Genomic DNA, 19,815 nt, shown 5'->3' with positions numbered 1-19,815 from the left:
CATTTCTTAAAAGTTTGGGGCTGCGACGCTTATGCGAAAAGGTTTCAGGTTGATAAGCTCGAACCCAAAACGGATAAATACATCTTCATAGGATACCCAAAATGGTTGGGTATACCTCCTATCTCAGATCCGGAAGCAAAAGTAATTGTTTCTAGAAACGGGTCCTTTCTCGAGGAAAAGTTTCTCTCGAAAGAATTGAGTGGGAGGATGGTGGAGACTTGATGAGGTTATTGAACCGTCACTTCAACTAGTGTGTAGCAGGGCACAGGAAGTTGTTCCCGTGGCGCCTACACCAATTGAAGTAGAAGCTTATGATAGTGATCATGAAGTTTTGGATCAAGTCACTACCGAACCTCGTAGGACGACAAGGACACGTACTGCTCCGGAGTGGTATGGTAATCCTGTCTTGGAGGTCATGTTGCCAGACAACAATGAACCTACGAGCTATGGAGAAGCGATGGTGGGCCCGGATTCTGACGAATGGCTCAAGGCCATAAAATCCGAGAAAGGATCCATGACTTTGGAAGAAATACTTGATGGTCGTAAGGCCATTGGGTACAGATGGATTTTAAAAGGAAGACAGACAATGATGGTAAGAATCACCATTAAGAAAGCTCGACTTGTCATTAAGATGTTTTTCGACAAGTTCAAGGAGTTGACTATGATGAGACTTTCTCACTCGTAGCGATGCTAAGATTCTGTTGGATTTATATTAGCAATTACTGCATTATTTATGAAATCTTGCATATAGGATGTCAAAACATTGTTTCCTTGACAGTTTTCTTGAGGAAAGGTTGTATGTGATACAACCAGAAGGTCTTTGACAATCCTGAAAGACGCTAACAAATATGCAAAGCTCCAGCAATCCTTCTAAGGACTGGAGTAAGCATCTCGGAGTTGGAATGTATGCTTTGATGAGATGATCAAAGATTTTGGGTTTATACAAAGTTTGCGAGAAACTTGTATTTCCAAAGAAGTGAGTGGGAGCACTATGGAATTTCTGATGAGTATATGTTGTTGACATATTGTTGATCAGAAATGATGTAGAATTTCTAGAAAGCATATAGGGTTATTTGAAAAGTGTTTTTCAATGGAAAACCTGGATTAGGCTACTTGAACAATAAGCATCAAGATCTATATGATAGATCAAAATGCTTAATAATACTTTCAAATGAGCACATACCTTGACATGATCTTGAAGGTGTTCAAGATGGATCAGTCAAAGAAGGAGTTCTTGCCTGAGTTGTAAGGTATGAAGTTAAGAGTTAAAGCTCGACCACGGCAGAAGAGAGATAAAGGATGAAGGCCGTCCCCTACGCTTCAGACGTAGGCTCTATAGTATGCTATGCTGTGTACCGCACCGGAAGTGTGCCTTGCCATGAGTCAGTCAAGGGGTACAAGAATGATCCAGGAATGGATCATTGGACAGCGGTCAAAATTATCATTAGAAGAATAAGGAAATGTTTCTCGATTATGGAGGTGATAAAAAGTTCGGCATAAAGGGTTACGTCGATGCAAGCTTTAACACCTATCTGAATGACTCTGAGTAGCAAACCGGATACGTATAGTGGAGCAACCATTTGGAATAGCTTCAAGTGGAACGTGGAAGCAGCATTTACAATATGACATAGAGAATTGCGAAGTACATACGGATCTGAATACTGCAGACCCGTTGACTAAAACTTCTCTCATAAGGAAAACATGATCAAACCCCAGAACTCATTGAGTCTTAATCACATGGTGATGTGAACTAGTTTAGTGACACTAGTAAACTCTTTGGATGTTGGTCACATGGCGATGTGACCTATCAGTGTTAATCACATAGCGATGTGAACTAGATTATTGACTCTAGTGCAAGTGGGAGACTGTTGGAAATATGCCCTAGAGGCAATAATAAATTGGTTATTATTATTATATTTCCTTGTTCATGATAATCGTTTATTATCCATGCTATAATTGTATTGATAGGAAACTCAGATACATGTGTGGGTACATAGACAACACCATGTCCCTAGTAAGCCTCTAATTGACTAGCTCGTTGATCAATAGATGGTTACGGTTTCCTGACCATGGACATTGGATGTCGTTGATAACGGGATCACATCATTAGGAGAATGATGTGATGGACAAGACCCAATCCTAAGCCTAGCACAAAGATCGTAGTTCGTATGCTAAAGCTTTTCTAATGTCAAGTATCATTTCCTTAGACCATGAGATTGTGCAACTCCCGGATACCGTAGGAATGCTTTGGGTGTACCAAACGTCACAACGTAACTGGGTGGCTATAAAGGTGCACTACAGGTATCTCCGAAAGTGTCTGTTGGGTTGGCACGAATCGAGACTGGGATTTGTCACTCCGTGTAAACGGAGAGGTATCTCTGGGCCCACTCGGTAGGACATCATCATAATGTGCACAATGTGACCAAGGGGTTGATCACGGGATGATGTGTTACGGAACGAGTAAAGAGACTTACCAGTAACGAGATTGAACAAGGTATCGGTATACCGACGGTCGAATCTCGGGCAAGTACAATACCGTTAGACAAAGGGAATTGTATACGGGATCGATTGAGTCCTTGACATCGTGGTTCATCCGATGAGATCATCGTGGAACATGTGGGAGCCAACATGGGTATCCAGATCCCGCTGCTGGTTATTGACCGGAGAACGTCTCGGTCATGTCTGCATGTCTCCCGAACCCGTAGGGTCTACACACTTAAGGTTCGATGACGCTAGGGTTATAAAGGAAGTTTGTATGTGGTTACCGAATGCTGTTCGGAGTCCCGGATGAGATCCCGGACGTCACGAGGAGTTCCGGAATGGTCCGGAGGTAAAGATTTATATATGGAAAGTTGTTGTTCGGGTTCCGGAAAAAGTTCGGGTTTTTTCGGTATTGTACCGGGAAGCTTCCAGAAGGTTCCGGAGGATTCCGAAGGGGTCCGGAGGTCCGGGAATTGTTCCACCATGTCCAATACAATAGCATGGGCTGTAGGGGGCGCCCTATCCTTAATGGGCCAGGGGCACCAGCCCCCCCAAGGCCCATGCGCATGGGAGGGGAAAACCCTAAAGGGGAGGGCCTCCACTTGACTTGGGAGGCACTCCTCCCCCCCTTGGCCGCCGCCCCCAACCCTAGATGGGATCTAGGGGGGCCGGCCCCCTCTTCCCCCCACCTATAAATAGTGGAGGGGTGGGAGGGCAGCCGCACGACAAGTTCTGGCGCAGCCCTCCCCCTCTCCCAAGTACTCCTCCTCTCCCGCGGTGCTTGGCGAAGCCCTGCAGGATTGCCACGCTCCTCCACCACCACCACGCCGTTGTGCTGCTGCTGGATGGAGTCTTCCTCAACCTCTCCCTCTCTCCTTGCTGGATCAAGGCGTGGGAGACGTCACCGGGCTGTACGTGTGTTGAACGTGGAGGTGCCGTCCGTTCGGCACTAGGATCTCCGGTGATTTGGATCACGACGAGTACGACTCCTTCAACCCCGTTCTCTTGAACGCTTCCGCTTAGCGATCTACAAGGGTATGTAGATGCACTCTCCTTCCCCTCGTTGTTGGTTTCTCCATAGATAGATCTTGGTGACACGTAGGAAAATTTTGAATTTCTGCTACGTTCCCCAACACACGTATGGTGAACCATTATGTGATGAAGTTGGAGCATGATCTATTTATTGATTGTCTTCCTTATGAATGGCTGTCGGGGACGAGCGATGGTCTTTTCCTACCAATCTATCCCCCTAGGAGCATGCGCGTAGTACTTAGTTTCGATAACTCATAGATTTTTGCAATAAGTATGTGAGTTCTTTATGACTAATGTTGAGTCCATGGATTATACGCACTCTCACCCTTCCACCATTGCTAGCCTCTTTAGTACCGCGCAACTTTTGCCAGTACCATAAACCCACCATTTACTTTCCTCAAAATAGCCACCATACCTACCTATTATGGCATTTCCATAGCCATTCCGAGATATATTTCCATGCAACTTTCCACCGTTTCGTTTATTATGGCACGCTCCATCATTGTCATATTGCCTTGCATGATCATGTAGGTGACATCGTGTTTGTGGAAAAGCCACCATCCATAATTTTTTCATACATGTCACTCTTGATTCATTGCACATCCCGGTACACCGCCAGAGGCATTCATATAGAGTCATATTTTTTTCTAAGTATTGAGTTGTAAGAAAATAAAAGTGTGATGATCATCATTATTAGAGAATTGTCCCGTGTGAGGAAAAAAATGGGGAGGCCAAAGAAGCCAAGAGAGAGAGAGAGAGAGAGAGAGAGAGAGAGAGAGAGAGAGAAAAGAGAGAAGGGATAATGCTACTATCCTTTTTCCACACTTGTGCTTCAAAGTAGCACCATGATCTTCATGATAGAGAGTCTCTTATTTTGTCACTTTCATATACTAGTGAAAATTTTCGTTATAGAACTTGGCTTGTATATTCTAATGATGGGCTTCCTCAAAGTGCCCTAGGTCTTCGTGAGCAAGCAAGTTGGATGCACACCCATTTAGTTTCTTTTGTTGAGCTTTCATAAACTTATAGCTCTAGTGCATCTGTTGCATGGCAATCCCTACTCACTCACATTGATATCTATTGATGGGCATCTCCATAGCCCGTTGATATGCCTAGTTGATGTGAGACTATCTTCCTCCTTTTTTTCTTCTCCACAACCACCATTTTATTCCACCTATAGTGCTATGTCCTTAGCTCATGCTCATGTATTGCGTGAAGATTGAAAAAGTTTGAGAACATCAAAAGTATGAAACAATTGCTTGGCTTGTCATCGGGGTTGTGCATGATTTAAATATTTTGTGTGATGAAGATAGAGCATAGCCAGACTATATGATTTTGTATGGATAGCTTTCTTTGGCCATGTTATTTTGAGAAGACATGATTGCTTTGTTAGTATGCTTGAAGTATTATTGGTTTTTATTTCAATATTAAACTTTTGTCTTGAATCTTTCGGATCTGAACGTTCATGCCACAATAAAGAAAATTACATTGATAATTATGTTAGGTAGCATTCCACATCAAAAATTCTGTTTTTATCATTTACCTACTCGAGGACGAGTAGGAATTAAGCTTGGGGATGCTTGATACGTCTCCAACGTATCTATAATTTTTTATTGTTCCATGCTATTATATTATCTGTTTTGGATGTTTAATGGGGTTTAATATGCTCTTTTATATTATTTCTGGGACTAACCTATTAACCGGAGGCCTAGTGCCAATTTCTGTTTTTTTTGCCTATTTTAGAGTTTCGCAGAAAAGGAATACCAAACGTAGTCCAAACGGAATGAAACCTTGGCGATGATCTTTCTTGGACTGAAGCAATCCAGAAGTCTTGGAGTCGAAGTCTGGAATGCCATGAGGAAGCCACGAGGCAGGACGACGCGCCCCCACCCTCATGGGCCCCTCGTAGCTCCACCGACGTACTTCTTTCGCCTATATATACTCTTATACCCTAGAAAAAGTCAGGGAGAGCCACGAAACCACTTTTCCACCGCCGCAACCTTCTGTACCCGTGAGATCCCATCTTGGGGCCTTTTCCAGTGATCCGTCGGAGGGGGAATCGATCACGGAGGGCTTCTACATCAACACCATTGCCTCTCCTATGAAGCGTGGAATAGTTTACCACAGACCTTCGGGTCCATATTATTAGCTAGATGGCTTCTTCTCTCTCTTTGATTCTCGATACAAAGTTCTCCTCGATGTTCTTGGAGATCTATCCGATGTAATACTCTTTTGCGGTATGTTTGCCAAGATCAGATGAATTGTGGATTTATGAGCAAGATTATCTATGAATATTACTTGGTTCTTCTCTGAATTCTTATATGCATGATTTGATATATTTGCAAGTCTCTTTGAATTATCGGTTTAGTTTGGACTACTAGATTGATCTTTCTTGCAATGGGAGAAGTGCTTAGCTTGGGGTTCAATCTTGCGGTGTCCTTTTCCAGTGACACTAGGGGCAGCAAGGCACGTATTGTATTATTGTCATCGAGGATAAAAAGATGGGGTTTATATCATATTGCTTGAGTTTATCCATATACATCATGTCATCTTGCTTAATGTGTTACTCTGTTCTTATGAACTTAATACTCTAGATGCATGCTGGATAGCGGTCGATGTGTGGAGTAATAGTAGTAGATGCAGAATCATTTCGGTCTACTTGACACGGAAGTGATGCCTATATTCATGATCATTGCCTTAGATATCTTTATAATTATGCGATGTTTTATCAATTGCTCGGCAGTAGTTTGTTCACCCACCATAATACATGCTATCTTGAGAGAAGCCACTAGTGAAACCCATGGCCCACTGGTCTCTTTTCTATTATGTTACATCTTTTTTATTTACATCACATCTCGTTTACTATTTTGCAATCTTTACTTTCCAATCTATACAACAAAAAATACCAAAAATATTTATTTTACTATCTCTATTAGATCTCCCTTTTGCGAGTTACCGTGAAGGGATTGTGTCGGTGTCAAAACCGGTGGATCTCGGGTAGGGGGTCCCGAACTGTGCGTCTAGGCGGATGGTAACAGGAGACAAGGGACACGATGTTTTACCCAAGTTCGGGCCCTCTTGATGGAGGTAAAACCCTACGTCCTGCTTGATTGATATTGATATTGTGGATGTTTACAAGAGTGGATCTACCACGAGATCAAGGAGGCTAAACCCTAGAAGCTAGCCTATGGTATGATTGTAATGGTTGTCGTTGTGTCCTACGGACTAGAGCCATCCGGTTTATATAGACACCGGAGAGGGCTAGGGTTACATAGAGTCAGTTACAATGGTAGGAGATCTACGTATCCGTATCGCCAAGCTTGCCTTCCACGCCAAGGAAAGTCCCATCCGGACACGGGGCGAAGTCTTCAATCTTGTATCTTCATAGTCTTGGAGTCCGGTCGATGATGATAGTCCGGCCGATGATAGTTCGACCGATGATGGTAGTCCGGCTATCCGGACACCCCCTAATCCGGGACACCCTCAGATTGACAACCCCTTTATCGCGTTGATTGCAAGGTTCTTGATTGTTTGTGCAGGTACTAGGTGACTTGTGTGTTGTCTCCTACTGGTTTGATACCTTCGTTCTCAAAAACTAAGGGAAATACTTACGCTACTTTGCTGCATCACCCTTTCCTTTTCAAGGGAAAATCAACGCATGCTCAAGAGGTAGCAGAGCGCCGTGTGTGTGGCCCGGGACTTCACCATCTTCATCCTCCTCTCCTCCAAGCGAAGGTAGGCCACAACCCTAGGAAAGGTTGGGTCCGGAAGAAACGTGAGGTTGGAGGCCGCGTTGCTAATTTTTTTGCTCGGGCCGATGGTGAGCGTGCTAAGGAGGAGCTCGTCGGAGACCCTCTCCCCGAGGTCGCGAAGCTCATTAGCAAGTTTCTTAAGGCGCATACAATAATCGTCGATAGACGAGTCATGTTGATGGTAGCCAAAAAGTTCCTGCTGAAGGAACACACGGCGCTGGAGGGCGTTGTCGAGGAAGAGCCCGTTCAACTTCGGCCACACCGTCTGCGCGTCATCAGTGTCGCACACAATGGTGTGGAAGATGTCCTTGGAGATGGTTTGGTACAGCCAGCGGGTGATGGTGGCGTCGATGGTCATCCAGGCGTCGTCCGCGAACATGAGTTCGGTGTCGACGGAGCCATCAACGTGATCGATGAGGTGGTACTCGCGAAAGACGAGGGAGAAGTAGGTTTTCCAGGCATAGTAGGTGGAGTTGGCGTAGTCGAGGATGACGGGCACGCGAGTGAAGATGTCAAGATCGTGAACGAGTTCCACCGGAGGAGGAGCCGGACCGTCGAAGGGGTTTGAAGGGATGGACACGGAGGAGTGGGGAGAGGCCATCGGGAGGGTTGGGTGGTGCGGCGCGGCGACCGAAGGGGCGGCGGCGCGGGTGGGTTTAGGCGGTAGCGGCTCGGGTGGGTGGCGATCGGGAGAGGGAGAGAAGGTGGCGATCGGGGGAGGGGGAGGGAAGGGAGGCACGCGCGGCGGCGGAAGGCAGCGGCGGCGCAGGGAAGGGGCGGCGGCGGCGAAAGCGGGGGGCTGCGGCAGTGGCGTGGCTAGGGTAGAGCGGAAGCTAGGTTAGGAACGGGAAGGAAACTGATACTATGTTGAAGGCAATGCGACTCTCGATATATTGATCGAATGCATAACGCATGTATATAAGTACAAGGAGAGCCCTCAGCCTCATCTATAAAAGAAATTAGAGGCGGAGCCGGTAGGAGATTATTCTAATCATATACATACACATAACATGTTCAACAGGTACCGCGGGCACGACGGCTACACCAGCTGCACCTCCATGTCCAAGCTCTAGGTAGCTAAGATCGAGTGAAATCTCATTTAAACTTTAAGGTTGTAGAACTCGCCAAAAATGAATCCTCACCTTCAAATCTCCAAAGTCGGTACCCTGTCCTTTGTAATCACGCTCGTTTTTAACGTCCAACTTGTTAGTGGGTCCCACGGAATCGACCCACTAACACCGAGAGTGATGGGTTCCGGCGGTGCGTGCCGACTGCCGAGAGAGGCTTGCTTCTCGCGGAAGTTGTTGGGCAACACCGTCCGGGACGGAGTTCAAGTTCATGTCGTCGCCGCGACACCGCCGCCCCGCCACCATCGAGCTCTGCCCGCGTCGATCCGCGTGGCCACGATGCCTTAGCGTGAGCCCCGCACACCAGCGTCCTCCTGGGCCGCGCAACGCCACCCCCGACGGCCGTCATCCCAAAGGCCGGCCACCGTGCCCCGCACTGGAGATCCTCCAAGGCATGACCTCCCTCCAATCCAGTGTGTAGAAAGGTGTGCGGCGGCGCACCACCGACTCGTCTGTGGCAACGACGCCTCCTCCCGCGCACCTCGCTCTGGTCCTGGTCGTGAGGATGCCAGTCCACCTGCATTGAGAGCGCGGAGGACGGCCGCAGGCACAGAGCGGATGGCACGGAGCGCGCGGAGGCCGGGACGCCGAAACACCACTGCTGATCCCGGTGTACACGGCCGCGCAAGTAAGCAGCGGCCGTGTTGGTGCAGCACACCAACGGCCACGGCCACAGAGGACTTGGCCGGGCTCCCGAGTCCCGCCCGTGCTGCTGCACCTGTTGCTCGCCTCCGCTTCGTGCCGCTGCCGCGCGTGGATGCATCATGCATGGGATGTCGGACAGCGCTGCTTCCACGTTCGAAGCAGGGGCCGTCCATCTTGTATCGCTCCGGCCATCCGAGCTCGCCCAGCTTCCGCGCCGCCGTTCTCGCTCGAGAGGTGCTCGTAGATCAGCAGTAGGCTCGCTACGCCGTCCTCTCCTCACTAGTCATGCTGCACAACAGCAGCTTCACCACGTTCCGTTCACGGACTGGACCGAGCTCACCATGCACACTTGAGCGTCGAACTCGTGGCATGCATGGTCCAGGTGGGCAGAGATGCCGCACGGCGCGACGGGCGAATTCTTGATGCACAATGGGCGGGGCTCCACTGTGGAGAGCTCCGCCTCCGTGCTCGGTCCGGTGATGCTCCCGTTCGTGCTCGCTGAACCAGCCTCTCGTCACGCGCGCCATGGCAAAGAAGGGGGTGGGCGACTGGGCGTGGAGGTGGCGAGGGACGACGGCGACGCATGGCTGTGGTGGCCGCGGTGCAGCTAGCACCATCACGTGATGCTAGCTTCGAGCTCGGCTGCGTCGCCGTCGGTGCGCAGGGCGAATGCATGCAAGGTGCTCGGTAAAATGCTGCTGCTGTATAAGAGAGAGATTAGAGGAGAGAGAAAATTCTTGTGGAAAAAAGTCAAAGTGTATAACTACTTTTTTAATTAATTACAAGCATTTTGTTTCTTCTCATCAAAGATCGTCTTATACACATGAAGATAGATTCTAGATGATCGAACCCTATGTTACGATTAAACCGCGAGCGTGCGGTGCTTCATAACAATCTTGATGGCCGGCGGCAGTGGATCATACTGTACATAACTGACGATTTACATTGACGTACGTGCAGAACTTGCGCCTGGCTACATAATCCGTAGTCTTTGTTATTCTCCACAGCAAGATAGATGACATCAAGCTACAGCACGGCATATCGACACCCTACACCCTACGGTGAGGTGAGTACATGAACAACACAACAACAACAGGATTCAGTCCTGTCCTGTCCAAATTTTGCTCCTTCGGCGGATTCATACAGATAACGGAATGCCTTGTATCTCTTGTCATCTTCTACGAGCATGTGCTTGCAGACAAAGTCATCCAGGCTCCAGGCTATTACACACGATCAAATGCTTTTGAAACGGCGCCTGCCAACAAAGTTCAGCCTCAAAGATGCATACTTTTGAGGGAAATGGTATCTACATCAGAGGTTCAGTATTCATAATAACTTGTTATAGATATGTTATAGGTGCATTAGACTAGATTGTTTGAAAGAAGGGTATAAATGTGTCATAGGTACAGTCATGTGGTCACTTTTCCAGGTTCACAAATGATAATAGTTGATGATGTTGTGAGGGATGAATAACTACACTAACCCTGATTCGTGATTTCTTTTATCACTACATTATTATTACGAAAAACCTAATGTGAAGTTTTTTCTTTGCAACACACGTACTCCCTCCGTTCGGAATTACTTGTCACAAAAATGGATGTATCTACAACTAAAATACATCTAGATACATTCATTTCTTCGACGAGTAATTCCGAACGGAGGGAGTAGTAGTTAATAATGCAGCAAAGCTTAATAATACTTATCACTGACGCTATATAACAATCACTCTCGCCGTCTCACTCATCAGTATCTCAACTACTATATAGACATGGGAAACCTGGAAACCAGAATACTTTGGCCTTACCTTCTGAATCTCGAAGTTCCAAATTCTAAATTATAGTCTTCGGACCCCTATGTCTTCTGAATCTGTAGGGAATCATAATGGCCAAAACCATGATACAGAACTTGTATTGGATCTTCTTTACCGTACTCTTGGCCATATTCAGCAATAGTTATTAAGCCACCCACATCTTCGTCATGCATATACACAGTTATTGGCATCCTGTGTAAACAAAGTAATTAAAGGCTCTTCTTGCTTCATGGACTGTACGGCTTAAATGCATGTTAACCGAGTACTGGGCATACATCAAATAAAGAAGGAACCCTCTCTTTGCATTAACATGAGAACTTCTTAGCTATCTAATTTTAACTGTCACTGGAATTTAGCCAACTTCACTGACTCTGTCTTAGGAAGCAAATATTTCGAACATTATCCCTACTGGTATCTGTCCTTCGTAAATGATTTCACATAAGCATAGTAGGAAAAGACTGCAAACAAAATAGAGCTTCAAAAAACACCTTATATTTTGAGACAGAGGGAGTATTAGCTAATAAAACATAAGCCTGCCTATTTCATTGCTGGTAGCCACCCTTGGTATCCATGAAGAAGAATGCATAACAGGTCCAATTACTTACTGGAGAACATGTGAAGCCATGAACAGTTCTGGCTCACCACCCCACACATGTGGCTGCCTAATCTGGGAAACGTATGTATCAAAATCGCCCTCAACAAACCTGTCCGTCATTGATGCAAGGAAATGCAGCAGTTGAAAACGTACCAATAATAATTATCTATATACCGCATTTACATTTTAAAATGAAGAAGAGCAAACATAACAGTAAGAGTGTGCATCAACTAACCATTCAGTCTCTTCTCGTCTAGTGACAAATTCATCAGCAACCTGTACAAAGAAGGATTTGTATAGAAGCTTTAGAGAATGAAAGGCAATTGCACCAGGAACAAAATACCTAGAAACACTCCAGACATACCATTGACCTCAATTCATCAGCTAGCTTTCTCTGAAGATCTTCATTAGGGATAGGTTTCCCTGAGCGGATGCATGCCCCATGAACCACGGAGCGGAATAAGCACCTCCCATCTCCTGGAATCCCTGCCAAATCCAGATAAAACAGTCACAAGCAGTAGCTTAATGGCATGCTGACGTATCCACGAAATATAAATTTCATAAAGGCACTCTATTTTTGTAACAGAAGCAATTATTAAGCCAAACACAAATGCATTTCTCACCGGTGACAGAATAATTCGTGTAGACTTTCTTCCCATGGGAAGATGATGCTGAAGTTTCTGCACAGTTGATCTTTCTGTCCACAGGCATCTCGGCTTTTGCGATCCCTGAAACTGAAAAACCAAAGCAGAGCCCACCGGCCGTAGCTCCTATCTTTTGATGGACGCCTCTCCATTTCCAATTAGTACCCGACATTCTGTCGCGTGAAAGCATGTCGAGCTTTACACTTAGACTGCCCTCTCTGGTTGACAATCCGCGACGCAATCGTCGGCCCACTAAGCTGACAAAGTACTTCAGACTCTGCGCTTCAGAAGTTCTTATATTCTTATTATGAGAAGAATCGGCTACGCCCAATGTCATATGAGAACGGCTTGACTGCGGTCGGGAGCAGTTCCATAAGACCATACTCTGTGCGGCTCCTCCTTGAAACTGATTCGAATGAGCGTACATACTACTTGAGGCAGATCGCCCCAAACAGATTGCAGGTGAATAGAGCAACATCCAGCTCAAACAGTATCAGCTGCACATATACAGACAAATGACAGTAAGAATTAGTGGAACATGACACCGCTGTTTTAGACTCAAAACAAGATAATACCATCGCTCGGACTAATAAGTGGATCAATCCTAGTCCAGCTGACATCTACGAGTAGTACTCAATACGCGACGGTGAACACCAGGAATTAACAATGTATTCAGCCGAAACACTGTCCACAACAAGTATTAAGATAAACTGCACATATGCACTCCCAAGCATTCTGTCAGCAAAGTTGTGGACTGAGAGACTTGATTGCCTAGCAAACAACACAAGGCGTGGTATCATTTGCTTGCTCTACATAATCCAAATTTGATGTCATCTCGAAGAAACACTAGAAACTGAATTATAATTCCCAAACAGGGAAAGCAAGGGATCATGGGCAAGAGTGCTGGCTAACATTCAGATGTCATCGGATTGCCCTCGGCAACAGAACCGCACCCAAAACGACAGATGCCGGCACGATGCTAATCATACCAGCGGGAGCAAGAACGCTCGGCGCCGCCGTTGTACTAAAAAAATGCAGGTAAAATCTCTTCTGAATAACGCCGCGTCGCGCCATGAACCGAATCGGAATTCTCGTGAAAAACACAGATCAGTAACAACAACGGGTGCGCGAGACAGAAGCGGGCGTTACCGACGTGATTCGAGGGAGAGAGAAGTCCCAATGACGCGGGCGAACGGGGAGGAGGAGCGGGGTTCAGGTCTATGAGATGAGATTTGGCTTCCCCTTCCTTGGGCGGTGGGGAGAAGTGGGTGCGAGGCGAAATGGTAAGCGCTTCGGCGGGGCAACGAACCAAGCGGGCGGGCGTTTGCTTGGAGGCGGCACAATGGCGGCAGGACAGCAGGAGGAGGAAGAGGATGGGAGCAAGCGGCGAGCTCGGGTTTCCCAGGCTCCAGACCCAGAGGATTCCAGAACCAACTTTTCTTTTTCTTTTTTGAGAAATATTCCAGAACCAACCAGGACGAGGAAGAAGGAAGGCATGGGCGGGCTTCATCCGTAGGAATGGGCTTCATCTCTGTAGAGCTGTAGTGGGCCATACATGGCCCGCCCGAATGTATGGCCCACTGCAGCTCTACAAACAAGGGCAAATCCTATATGGCGCCTTAAGCGCCGGATTTAGCACGCTTGCGTCCCAAATATTTTTTAGCTTTTCCTTTTTCCTTTTTTACTTTTCAATTTCGTTTTACATTTTTACTTTTTATTTTTCCATTTTTTATAATTATTCAAATGCATGAACTTTAAAAAAACACCCAAAATTGATGAACTTTTTTCAAAATTCGAGATTTTTTTAAAAAAAATCGATGAAATTTTTCCAAAATTTATTAACTTAAAAAATGTGGTTTTAAGAAAAATCGTTAAGCTTTTTCAAAATTAATGAATTATTTTCAATTGTGGACTTTTTGAAAATCTCTGAACTTTTTCTCAGATTTGTGAACTTTTTTCAAAATTGATGAACTTTTTAAAATTTTTATTTTCCTGAAAAGTTAACAGCCAACTATTTGACTAGTCAACTAGTCAATGGTCGGCTGGTTGAACCAGGCGAGCGAGCTTTTCTTTTGGACCCCGATAAAATCCGAACATTTGGATTTTTAAGCATTTCATCCCAAACGTTTTTACATGACAACTTTAGTTGACGCGAGGTGGCAACTTTAGTTGTTAAGACATGGCAACTTTGTCTCGGTTCGTTTTTTTTGTCAGAAAATTGCAATATTTGCCAACCTCATGTGAACTAAAGTTGCCATTAAAAACATTCAGGTTGCCATACTTAAAATCCGAACGTTCGGGATTTATCATTGCCTGGCGCCACAAGTGTCGTATAGGAGCTCCCCGAACAAGAATGCATGTTCCTACTCCATGTGCAGAGAACAAAAAGAGCACGCACCGGACCACCTGTCCGTTATACACAGTACATGGCATACTGGCCTGGTCTTTGAACATTCAGCATGCATTGCATTGCACGTTCACAAATCATTAACCTGCTGCTGTACACAAACATCTTTTCATAAACACAGTACAAAATTGGTTACACCAGAAGACACCTAACCATGTGAGTTACGCTCGCCCATATACATATATTCGATCTTTGTTAATTGGACGACGACGGTGGCGACAAATCGTTGTAGCCCCGAAGCTCAAGCATGCCCCCGTACACCTCGGGCAGCTGGGACTCGTCGATGGAGTCACGAAACGTGGCATCGAGGTCTCTGTCGGCGACGAACACAAACTTCTCCTTGGTCTTATCATCAATGAAAGGGTACAACATCTTCCATGCCGCCATGAACACGTAGGGCACATGGATCAGGAGCACCCGCCCCAGCCGCTCCGGGTAGTAGCTCTGCATGATGTCTAGTGCCGCGACATATGCTCGGATGTCGCAATTCGCATACCCCCAACCCCGAAGGTCCGCCACCACCGCAAACTTTTCTTGCCCTGCGTGCAACCTGTCTCAGCATATCAACACACATGCCTACCAATATATAACCATTGTTAACCAGCGGCATTCAACTAATTGAACCCATATACCTGGTGCAGGTGTTGTCGAGGATGTAGATGGCGTAGCGCTTGAACTCATCGAGGTCACGCTTGGCGGGGAAGTGGCGGGCGAGGAAGAGGTACACTAGCGGGCGCCCCTTCTTATCCAAGCCCTGCATATAGAGCTTCTCCTGCACGAGCTCACCTTGCACCTCATAATCGGTAATGAAACCGCGTGGCTTGGTGGTGCGTTTCCAGCTCAAGTACTTGAGCAACATCGCCGATGCCTTGTCGATGTTGTGGTCACGGGCCCGTAGGAACCTCCATAGAGCAAAGTCGTCTTCCTCCTGCATGCATGTGCCATGTATGTATGCAAGTATCAAAAATGGAAGCAATGTCACTGCACATGCTTAGTAGATAGTACTACCTTCCTTCTGCAGAATATATTAGCTTGTTTACTTTGACCATCAATTGGATCAGTAGTTTAAAGGTATGCTTGTCGTGATATATAACTTGCATTTGTTAGTCGAGATATGTTAGATAAAAATATGTGCACCGCTTGTGAACCCAGAAGATGGGGCAAACAGTGTTCTACATAAAGATGACCGATCATTTGATCGAGCGGCCAATTGAATTTTACGTCCATGAAGAATTAAATAGCAAAAAAAATCCAGGTCTCCTTAGGTTAGAGGAATTTTGTAGAATTATATCCTATAGGATAGGATTTTCGTTGGAAAATTTCTTTTTGAGTCATTTGGTTTGTAGGAATCTATTCTTATTCCTATGTAAAATTGGTTCCTATTCTTCACATTTCAAATTTTTAAAAGAAACAAAAACATTAGCTTAGATCTGGAAAAAGGTTATCCTATGAACCTTTTTTCTTGTAGGAATTGAGATATATGGCATCTCATTTTCTATGATTTTTTCTATTCATACGGTACGGTGTTCCTATGGTATGAACTAGACGAGGAGGCCTCAAAGATTTGCTCTGTTACGGTTAACCGTAGTATGTCAACGTCTGCGTAGGTAGCTCGGACCGAAGAGAGGATGGGTGGCACATGGCAGTAGCTGGTCCTGTGCTTTGACGAGAAGAGCGTGTCCGTCTCACGTCATCAACGCCAAAAGCGACCGGCAACCACCCGGATCGACTTGACCAGCAGTGTGGATCAGATAAAACCTGGTGTCAACACGTGTATCCTAACCTGAATACTTCTAGTGGCTCGGTGTCCGTTGGTTAGCCATGTACGTACTCGAAGGTGCAACACAAGTGGAGCTGTGATCTCATCAGTGTGTGTGAATTGGCTGATTGCCATGAGAGGAAACGAGTTCTGTGAAGCGAGGTGCGTGTGAGCTGCATGCTATGGGAGCCAACTGAACCAAGAAGCTAGCCGATCGCGGACAAGGAGGGAGAGAAGTTGGTGAGGAGGAAGGAGATGATGGTACCTTGGCAGCGGCGTCCTGGGCCTCGACCACGGCCCTCAGCTTGTGAACCCAGAAGATGGGAAAACAGTGTTCTACATAAAGATGATGGATCATTTGATCAAGCGGCCAGTTGAATTTTACGTTCCGTGAAGAATTAAATAGCAAAAAAAAAAAAATTCAGGTCTCTTTGGTTTATAGGAATTTTATAGAAATTTTATAGGATATGATTTTCATAGAACCAAATGTGAAGAATAGGAACCAATTCTTATTCCTCAAATTTTTAAAAGAACCGAAAACATTAGCTTAGATCTGGAAAAAAATTATCCTATGAACCGAAGTCCAAATGACATTGTTTTTCTTATATAGGAATTGAGATATATGCCACCTCATTTTCTATGATATTTCTATTCATATGGTATTCCTATCGTATGAACTAGATGAGGAGGCCTCGAAGATTTAGTCGTGCTGTGATCTCATCAGTCCGTGTGTAAGGCCGAATGGGCTGATGGACTTAGAGGAAACGAGAGTTGTCAGCACCGAGAAGGTGTGAGCTGCTATCTATGGTAGGTCGGAGGAGACTAGCCAACTGAACCAAGAAGCTAGCTAGCCAGTAGTTGTGATGAACCAGTCACGGGAGTCGTTCGTGTTCAGGGAGGGACATGAGTTGACGAGGAGGAAGGAGATGGTACCTTGGCAGCGGGGTCCTGAGCCTCCACGACGACCCTCAGGTCGGCCACCTTCTTCCACTCCGCCGCGTCGCCGCCGTTCTGCTCATCAGCACCGCGATCCATATGTGCCGCCGCCCGGCCTCCTCAATCGATCAGCCGGATCGATTGCCGGAGAAGAGAAGGCTGGGCCCAGGCCGAGATCGGGTAGGAGCTCCGGCAGGGAGGAGTGAGAGATATATGGGGGTGTGGCCGTGTGGGTGCGCTGCTAGCTGTATGCGCAAAGGCCGTGAGCGAGCCCGTGCGGTGCTGTTTCGTCTCCATGGATGGGGTTGGGTGGAGTCCAACTGAAATTGACGCCAACCTGCCGCGTCACCTACTCACCGCTCGCCGACTATTCATGGAGCGCGGCGCCGGCGCGTAGGGCGGGAAGTGACACGGACGCACGACCGTACGTGTTTTTCTTCTTCGGTTCTTCGAATTAAAGCCCGTCCATGTCGTCGGATACCCAAAATCTGCAGCAAATTAATTCAGATTGCTGCGGCACTTTACCTACTTCTCTTTTTTCACAAAGTCCCAAAGTCAAGGCCATATATTATAGTTATTCAAGCCTTAGATAAGAAAACACAGGTGCTTACAGCATCTACGGACGGACAACCCAAACCCCCCTCAAACGTCTGGACAGACGGTTCGATCAGTGACAAGTAAAGGAAACTCCAAACAGGCATCTCAAACGGGCCTCAACGCCCAAGCTATCAGCACCCCTCATATCCAACCCAAATATGAGGCGGATACGAGGAGGCCTGGGTGCATCCGCCATGTCGGACTGACGATGGGGTCCCCTACGGAATCGCCTGGAAACCCAACAGTCCGACGGACGTCTCCTCCAGTGGGTGTGTGAACGCCGTGTGGCGCAGCTCTGGCTCGCCGCCCGAGGCCAAATCCGGTTATTTAAGCCGGCCGACGTCCCCCAACTCTAGCTACATCCACCTCCTCCCTCTTCGCGCCGCCAGCCCGAGCCCATCCACCTCTTTCCAGCTCCGTCGCTCTTCCCATGGCGTTCGACTATGCCATGGCCCAACAAAAGAAGACGATGTATGCTATGCTCACACCAGAGCGCCCATTCCAGATTGAGGAGGAGATCCGGGTGAGGCGCGTCGCCCACATCGCAGCCGTTCTGCCTCCGAACTCGCCGGAGCTGGAGGTGCGGGAAGGGGATGAGCAGGAGGAGCCGGTTCCGATGTGGGTGGCGGATCCGGAGGAGGAGGATTAGCCGATTCCAATCGAGGTGGCGGATCCGGAGAAGGGCGAGGCGGAGCAGCCGGAGGATGATCTGGTGCCTGTTGTGGGCTTCGGCACGAAGGACATCATGGCGGAGTTCGCGGTCGCCCAACGGGCGGAGATGGCAGAGCAACATGCCATCCTGGAGTCCATCCAAAATGAGGCCTATGTCGAGGCTAACCGGCAGGAACGAGATGCGACCGATGCACTTTTCGCTGAACTTGAGGCGGAGTAGCTGCAGGAGCCGGAGTTGCGGCTGCTGACCATGTACCGGGAACCAGGCACAAAGATAGTGAAATCTCCAACGAGGATTAGTGTACTATATCGCATGCTTTTCTATGGATTTAATGTTTCAAATATGAAGTATCTGGATGCAGAGGAGTAAATTTGAGGTGTGACTGGACGTGTCTGCGGGCATTTGAGGGCCCGGATTTGCCAAATCCGGCTGTACATGCTCTTAGGTATATTGATATGATCTTCCTCCTCCACTCCTTGACTGCCATGACAAAGCTCGATGCCGCCTCTTGATCTCTAGAGCGCCCTCGCAGTTTGGATAACATTGTCTAACGTAGCGACTGAGGATTCCTCGACCGAAGATAGACGACCTGAGGTCCTGAAGAAGTAGTAGTAGTAGTAGTAGAAGAAAGCGGGACAACCATCTCAAATCCGGTTGGACAAAACTATGGAGGCCCAGAATACATCATCAAGGACGAAATGATTTGGCCGTCCATTTGGGTGCGGACTCCCTTTGCTGTAGACACATCTCCCCTTTATTAGTTTCTAATAGTAAATAACAAAAAACTACAACATTTGAGGTTTATGTCCTGCAGAACTACCACTTTTTACGGCAAAAAACTATCGCTTTTGCCCCATTTTTTCTGCAAATAACTACCTCTTCCTGTTAGGTACTGTTAGAGCTGAAATAACCACAATTATGACCGGGTGGCCCACCCATCAGGCTGATCATTATGTTTGACCATTATGACAGGAGGGCCCCACACTTCAGTAGTTTCTATCTCCTTTATCCACTCCAGTCATCTCTCCAAGGAATTCTCTCAAACACCATGCAGGCGCACCCTTGACAAGCTTCTTGTCATCACCAGCCATGTCCACGCGCTGGTCCGACGGCGGTGAGGTGCTGAGGCTCACTCCAACCTTGGACGACCGTGAGGAGCACAGGGTGCTAGGTGCGCTGGCGACAAAGAGTACATGAGGGAGGGAGAGAGAGAAAGAGGAGGTCGAGGCGTATGGAAGGATCACCAGGAGCACGCAGGTGACACGTGGGATGTAGGGAGCAGGTCACGACAGAGTTGATAGTCGTAAGCAGAGGCATCAGGCTCGTCAGAGTGGAGCAAATTGATGACAAGGATGTC

The 19,815-nt window shown here is 47.1% G+C and overlaps 2 protein-coding genes across 6 annotated transcripts; both read right to left on the bottom strand.

Annotated features, from left to right (window-relative positions):
* Positions 1-9,957: 9,957 nt before the first annotated feature.
* Positions 9,958-13,552, bottom strand: LOC123113744 (OVARIAN TUMOR DOMAIN-containing deubiquitinating enzyme 4). Of its 4 annotated transcripts, none has more exons than XM_044535054.1 (7): positions 13,236-13,552; positions 12,066-12,583; positions 11,807-11,928; positions 11,678-11,718; positions 11,453-11,551; positions 10,842-11,039; positions 9,958-10,324 (listed from the first exon to the last, which is right to left on the bottom strand). In XM_044535054.1, exons 2-6 carry the CDS (start codon positions 12,562-12,564, stop codon positions 10,889-10,891), a joined length of 912 nt encoding a protein of 303 aa, XP_044390989.1. In that variant the 5' UTR covers positions 12,565-12,583; positions 13,236-13,552; the 3' UTR covers positions 9,958-10,324; positions 10,842-10,888. The 4 variants fall into 4 exon arrangements, with proteins under 4 accessions (XP_044390989.1, XP_044390987.1, XP_044390988.1 ...); XM_044535052.1 differs by having other exon boundaries at positions 9,958-10,292; XM_044535053.1 differs by having other exon boundaries at positions 9,958-10,292; positions 13,240-13,552.
* Positions 13,553-14,529: 977 nt separating this feature from the next.
* LOC123113743 (phosphatidylinositol transfer protein 3) lies at positions 14,530-17,492 on the bottom strand. 2 transcript variants are annotated; one of them, XM_044535050.1, is made up of 3 exons: positions 17,186-17,492; positions 15,126-15,421; positions 14,530-15,043 (listed from the first exon to the last, which is right to left on the bottom strand). In XM_044535050.1, exons 1-3 carry the CDS (start codon positions 17,285-17,287, stop codon positions 14,689-14,691), a joined length of 753 nt encoding a protein of 250 aa, XP_044390985.1. In that variant the 5' UTR covers positions 17,288-17,492; the 3' UTR covers positions 14,530-14,688. The 2 variants fall into 2 exon arrangements, with proteins under 2 accessions (XP_044390985.1, XP_044390986.1); XM_044535051.1 differs by having other exon boundaries at positions 15,126-16,588; positions 17,186-17,490.
* Between the last annotated feature and the right edge of the window lie 2,323 nt (positions 17,493-19,815).

This window comes from Triticum aestivum, chromosome 5B (assembly GCF_018294505.1).
Source record: "Triticum aestivum cultivar Chinese Spring chromosome 5B, IWGSC CS RefSeq v2.1, whole genome shotgun sequence".
In the NCBI taxonomy this organism is placed as follows: domain Eukaryota; kingdom Viridiplantae; phylum Streptophyta; class Magnoliopsida; order Poales; family Poaceae; genus Triticum; species Triticum aestivum.
The sequence above is the reverse complement of the archived record's forward strand: the minus strand, read 5'-3'. Positions and strand labels throughout refer to the sequence as shown.